This window comes from Ceratina calcarata, unplaced genomic scaffold, assembly GCF_001652005.2.
Source record: "Ceratina calcarata isolate Rehan_Ccalc_2016 unplaced genomic scaffold, ASM165200v1 scaffold574, whole genome shotgun sequence".
Lineage (NCBI taxonomy): Eukaryota > Metazoa > Arthropoda > Insecta > Hymenoptera > Apidae > Ceratina > Ceratina calcarata.
The window spans coordinates 66,475-72,810 of NW_017176950.1; the positions used below are offsets into that span (position 1 = coordinate 66,475).

Genomic DNA, 6,336 nt, shown 5'->3' on the forward strand with positions numbered 1-6,336 from the left:
AATAGGAATCTATAATAACAAATTCAACATGCTAGCATTGTTTAAATATTTCTAAATGGAACATACAGGATTTAATTCATTATTCACAATTCTGTGACTGGATTGAATTGACTTGCTATTAGTTTTATATATACTTTATGTATTCAGTAAGCGATTTCGCCTGTTCATTAATAGCAGCCAAATAACAGTTCGAATCAATCGTTAGTTCAAACGACGTAAGAGAAGAGATTGATTTGGAAACGGGGAATAATAGTGATTAAAATTGTATAAAGTAAAGCTAAAAATGTAAATAGGTCAACATTTATAGTCCTTATTGCGACATAAATGAATTTCGTTTTGTTTCGTGAAATTATTCGCAAAATCTTCTTCAAGCTTTATTTTTTTAATTGTACAGTATTGTTGATTAGTAGGTACTCTTGTATCATAGCAAGATGTGACAGAGCTCCTTTTGCTTTTTCAGCAGATTCAGCTGACGTCCGATTTTTTTCTATTCCCACTGCGATCCCTGTAGTGAGTAACATGGCAAGGGAGGATCTCCTCGCGTTGCTATTTGTAAGCAGAACCCGACTTCTGGTGAAAAAAACTGTCCCCTTGCAGCGACATGACCGAAATTGGTCCCCTCGATTACTCGATACGGTTAATGGTTTCACAAAATAAAAGATTTAGGCAAATTGACAAGCAAATGTTACGGTACTTAAAAAAATATGAAATTTTCTTTCAGTTAGAAATTAAAATGGACAAGTATTACTAGGTTCCCTCTTGTTTCAAGAAATATCTGTTTCTAAACACGGCTCCTGTCCGTTCGTTTATCGATTCCTTGCTCGCTTAAAGCTTCGTCTAATTTTCATCGAGGACTAAGATAATCGGATGTAAAATTAGCCTGTCGATGCAGAGAGGGACGAATTGATATTCTCGGTGGAAAAAATCATGTATTGTCTTATGCTGTCCCTAATAAATTGAAATACCTTTTTTTTCTATAAAAAGAGATTTTTAAATACGTATGATTTTTATGTCATAGAGATTCACAAAGTAGGGCAACGATATAAATGACGTGAAGTAAAATATTTTATGTTCAATTTATAAAATGTGTATGATAAACTATACATAGATAACAAGAACTCAAACTTTTTCAAAAATTGAAGCTGTCATATTCTTCACTAACTAAATCGGTAATAATCAATTCTGATAGTGAAGCTTCATTATTGTCAGTCACGCAAGTTCATCAATGAAAGTTCTGATGGTTTAATGAGATCTACCTAGCACTCCTTCCAAAATTCATAAAAAGTAGCAGACTCTTTTTGATTACTTTAGATCAATCACGCGTAAATTCTGTTAATCAGAGCGTAAATTCTGTTAATTATATTGAGAAATACTTTTCATTTGTTAATTTTTTTCATTTATGAAAACATTCACTGGACGTAAGTTCTGTTACCGTATCTCCAGTCCGACGGATACAGAGACCGGATCGAAAGAACTAGTACACCAAATTCATTGTATTTTGACACCACATACAAATTGCTCACCGTGTATTGCTAGCAACGTTGAACAATCACATTGGAGAATGTGAGTCAGCAATAGATGGTTTAAAAATCAGTTCCCTAATTCTCAGTTCTTAGTACAGAAGATTCTATCATTTCACTCAGTATCGAGCAATTGCTCTATCGTAAGGTAATAGCAGGGAAAGAGTGCGTAATAGCGGCGTTAGACTATCATTTTATTATATCGATCCTCGGTCGTACAAAGTGTAAAGACAGCGGAGAGGATAACGCCCGAATGTTTGTCCATGGGTCTGTCGGAGAAGGCCTCGCGGAAGCGTATGGCCCATTCAATCGAAACTTGTTGAATTAATAAAGACGCGCGAGTGCATCAAACTCCAGTCGCGGTAACTTTATCGTAGAACTTTGTGTTCCTGCTCGTCCGTTGCATAGAACGATCGTAAACACAAAAAGAAGTTCAAAGCGGAAGTTATAATCTCGCAGTACGAGTTTGAAGGAGGTTTGCATGCAAACTTTTAATTGTAGTACATCATCCAATAGATTGATAATTATAATGTATGTTTTGTACTTATGAGGGCACAATTGTTTTCTATACGCAAAGCTAGTATAACATGATTAAAGACTATTTTGATAATTTTTCTATTAAGAAATTGGCAGCACGGACATCTCATTGGATTTTAGATTAACGTAGACATAGACAAATTATGTATGCGTTCCCTTAGATGAGAAGTTTAAGATTTTATGAGCCCTAAAATAAAATCAGTGGACTACTCAAATTTTATCAGTTATTAGATATTACGTTTAAAAAGTGCCTAACAAATGCCACCGTTTCAACTTCTGACCCATTTTCTCTTATCGTTCAGGATGAAAATGTTTATAAAGGCTGCAAAAGTAGTGCCAGAGTTTTAACATAATCTCTAGGAATTTCTGCTTACATTATTATAAGTTATTTATTATTAATTTTTTCAGAAATTGTATTATTTCTATTTTAGTTTTTTATTCTTTGGTAAGGAACGACAATATTTTTTGTTTTATTAGGTTCCGAAAATGGTCGAGGCTCGGCGGACAGCGAAGACGAAGGCGGAGGGCTAAGCGTAACCGGAGAGGGTCACGACGCGACGGACACGATGTCTAGCAACGCGTCCAGCAACGTGAGCCCAGGAGGATCTCTGGAGAACGGTCAGAATATGTCAACGAGTGGATCCAGCAACAACAAAGCCAGACGCAGACGGACAGCATTCACTTCGGAACAACTGCTAGAATTAGAACGAGAGTTTCACGCGAAGAAATATCTTAGCCTCACGGAGAGGTCGCACATCGCCCACGCTTTGAAATTGTCTGAGGTTCAAGTGAAGATTTGGTTTCAAAATCGACGAGCGAAGTGGAAAAGGGTGAAGGCAGGATTGAGCGGGGGCGGCGTTGGTTCCGGAGTAAGCAGTATGGCGACCGCTGGTGCTTCTAACAGACATAACGGAGCGACTGGTCATCATTCCGGCAGTGGAACCAGGATCGTTGTGCCGATTCCAGTGCACGTTAGTCGGCTGGCTGTGAGATCGCATCATCATCATTTAGAAAAGTGTGCCAGACCGTCGAGAGTCAGCCGGACGAGTGAGAGTCCTACGTCGAGCTCAACGTCCTCGGTACTCGGCGATGCTTTCGGTTTGGTCAATTCGTCTATCAACCTCAGCGGACAGGTGCAACAGAGTCCTTTAAACACCGGAGTCGGAATTGGAGTTGGTGTTGGCCTCAGAGCGTTTACGGTCCCATCTCAATGCGGCGGACTCAGTTCTTCCAGGTAGTGAACGTTAAGTAGTGAACTGTGAACGTCTTACTGTTTGAAGATAGCGAGAGTATAAAAAGTAATTATTTATGAAACGTGGTGTTGATAAAACTTAGTTCGTAAACGAAGAGGTGGGTGAATGAAAAAGTTGATGTAGATAGTGACATGTGAGTGAACAATTTTTGGACAGGGATGTTGATTATTATATTGATTGTTACTCGAATGATACATTAGAATGTTTACTCTCTGTGTACACAGCCATCAGGATAATTTCAGCATCATCTACATTTTCATTTCTTCTTTTGACTTCAACTATATTTCAAATGTAGCTTACATTTCTATGGTTAAATAGCGATTGCTCATGAGTAAGGTCAATTTGACAGATCATGACGTATAAGTAAACTAAGTGTTAAAGTTCGAGTAACAGGACCATTTGCTTCGACACTCAATTTGGACTGGATACAGGCGATGGATTTTTTTTCATGTGACACTGCTGCGATCATTATGCTTGTCTTCGATCATTTAACTGATGTGAAGGCAAAGAAAAATACGTGATCACTCGTACGAAAAATCGATCGTTCGCATCCAGCCTTGCTCTCTCTTATGCTTCAACTTAATCTAACATCATCCAATTTTATTATCAACCAATCTGTAAATAATTATCCCCATGTCGATAAGAAGAAAAATTCTGTAAATATCTTTCCTATAGCGCATTATCTAGAGTATACGAGGAGCCGTAGGTTGTTGTACTTGTAGATAATTTCCTTACGTTTAAGCGAACCTTCATCCGAGAAGTACTACGTTACGATGATACCTGTTATCGATCGAGCGTGCGATTACCGCAGCTGTATCAGTGCCGTGGATTGGGAGAACAGTCAGAAGTGTATACCGAGGAAGGCAATAAAACTTGCGAATAACATGTGGAATATGTATGTATCTTGTAACCCGCGAATGCACGACTTTCCGTTTTGCGCCAACTCTGATATTACAGAGCGCAGGACAGGCTCTCATGAATCCACGATTCTTGCAATTATCTATGGATCAAACGGACGAGTCCAGGAAATCGTTTCCATTACTAATTCACGAGTTAAAGCGAATTAAATTGCGCTTACTGACTGACTGACTCTATTTCAAGCGGTCTTTAGCTTGAACCCAGAGTGTTTCCATTCCCATCGTGCTCGAAGGTAAGTGATGCTCTTTTTTCCGTCAGGCCATCGAACGATAGGATCTTGCATTGTCTGATACAAGCGTTCTCCAGTTTCATAGAGTCGAAGAATGTACAAAGCATTGGATCTGATTCGTTGATTCTATTAGAAAGAGATCGCATGCTTACATCTGCTAATCCCTAAGAAAATTTCTAAAAAATTTCTCTTTTCGGTGATCTCGGGCATGGGGTAAATTAGCTAGCTGAACGATACGTCAATGCATATCGACGAGCGGTTAGGTTGTATAAGCTGAAAGTGGCATATGGGGTCACGCCTACGAGGTGAGTATGGGTCCCGACCTTTTTCCACGGGTCCCTTTGAAAAACGGGCCAGCACGCGCCGCAGCCTGCGAAAATACGTGCGCCACGCTCCGCCTACGTTACGCAGCCTGCAATTTTCCACGTCAAGGTGATCTCTTGGGAGACACTGATCACGTTCCGGAGTCAACAAAAGAATTACTGTCAACCCTTCGTAGAATCTGATTCGACGTAATTGTCAAAACAACTTGAAAGATTGACTACGGTTGCGATTCGGAATTCTAATAACGAAGACTTTGGAATAAATCATACATATATTTTGGACGAAACGATATGCTGGGAGAAAATCGTTAAATATATTATTTTCTGATTTTCAGTTTCGCCACATGCAGACATCTAAATATTCGCATGAATATCTGTAGAACGTGAAGCATCGTTGTTGACGTGATTTGAACAATTTTGATAGTTTCTTTGTCGAAAGCAAACGAGTCGTGAATAATGTGCTGACTACTCGATCAAAATTAGTGACTACACGAATATCAATGCGCTTATGCATCTCACGCGCATCAGAATACGAAATGGATCGGATAGTATCCCGCAGTAACTTCGATTTGGGGCGTTGCACTAGGGGAAAGAAATTATGGGATACAATAGAATAGGGGGACTCAGAGTGCATAGGGGAATCAGTTTATGTGCATCGGAGATATCATAGCTGTAATTTTCTGCGTTAATATTTGAACGGTGACAATTTTAATTCAATGTTTGAACAGCGGATGAATGTTTGTAATCGTATCAGTAACACTGATCCGTAAAACGTATAGAAATTCTATTAACAATTTCTAGTTTGATATGGAATAATCATTCTCCTCTCCTTCTACTATACATGATACTTTTAATGTCTCGGGTATCCAATTCAATCTTTTCAAAAAAGTCCACGGAGCAGCGATCTTTTTAAGTCATCCTCCGTGAGACGCGCTGAAAAGGAGAAGCAATATAACCGGGAAAGTGAACGAGGTTGAGGCTGGAAACGAGAACGAGTCGAGGGGCTGCAAGGCCCTGGCCGAGGTAGGTATAGTTATATCTATACAGTGCGCACAATGGCAACGGCGTAGTGCATTACGGTTAATACACGAAGGACCGCGGTCGTTTAGCCGAGGATCTCGGCAGTTACCGCTTCGCAAAGAATAAATCATCTCGTGATTTCAACCACGCCTACCGTAGGACAGAGAAGCGGCTCCCCCAGAGCGTAACGTACGGCCTAGACTCTAGACTAGACGTTTGGCTATACAGTTTCTCTTTTCCCCGTCCATCCGCGTGTTATACTGTGTCGTCGCTGCCCGGATGAAAACGCCGTGCACGCTTCTGAGAGTGGAAAACTAATAACCCCGCGCCGCGGATATCCGTTCGGAACAGTCACTGGCACGGAACGGAATATATTGATAGAACGATTACGGATATTTTCGCCTGTCTGCTGGATATTCGACCTCAAAATCACCGCGACGCAATTATACGTATAGTACGAATTCGTTCTACTCCTAAGCGAATTTGCCGTTTTTAATAAAAATATATACAGTGAACGAAATTCCTGTAACTGCTTC

At 39.9% G+C, this 6,336-nt stretch overlaps 1 protein-coding gene across 1 annotated transcript in view; it reads left to right on the plus strand.

The window, feature by feature from the left end:
* The window catches only part of unpg (homeobox protein unplugged), a 14,924-nt gene extending 10,592 nt beyond the window's left edge, over nt 1-4,332 (plus strand). Inside the window, exons 3-4 of the mRNA XM_018032298.2 lie at nt 2,535-4,205; nt 4,268-4,332. Coding sequence (XP_017887787.1) covers nt 2,535-3,295 — 761 coding nt within the window. The 3' untranslated portion in view covers nt 3,296-4,205; nt 4,268-4,332. The remainder of the gene's footprint in view (nt 1-2,534; nt 4,206-4,267) is intronic.
* Nucleotides 4,333-6,336: the final 2,004 nt, after the last annotated feature.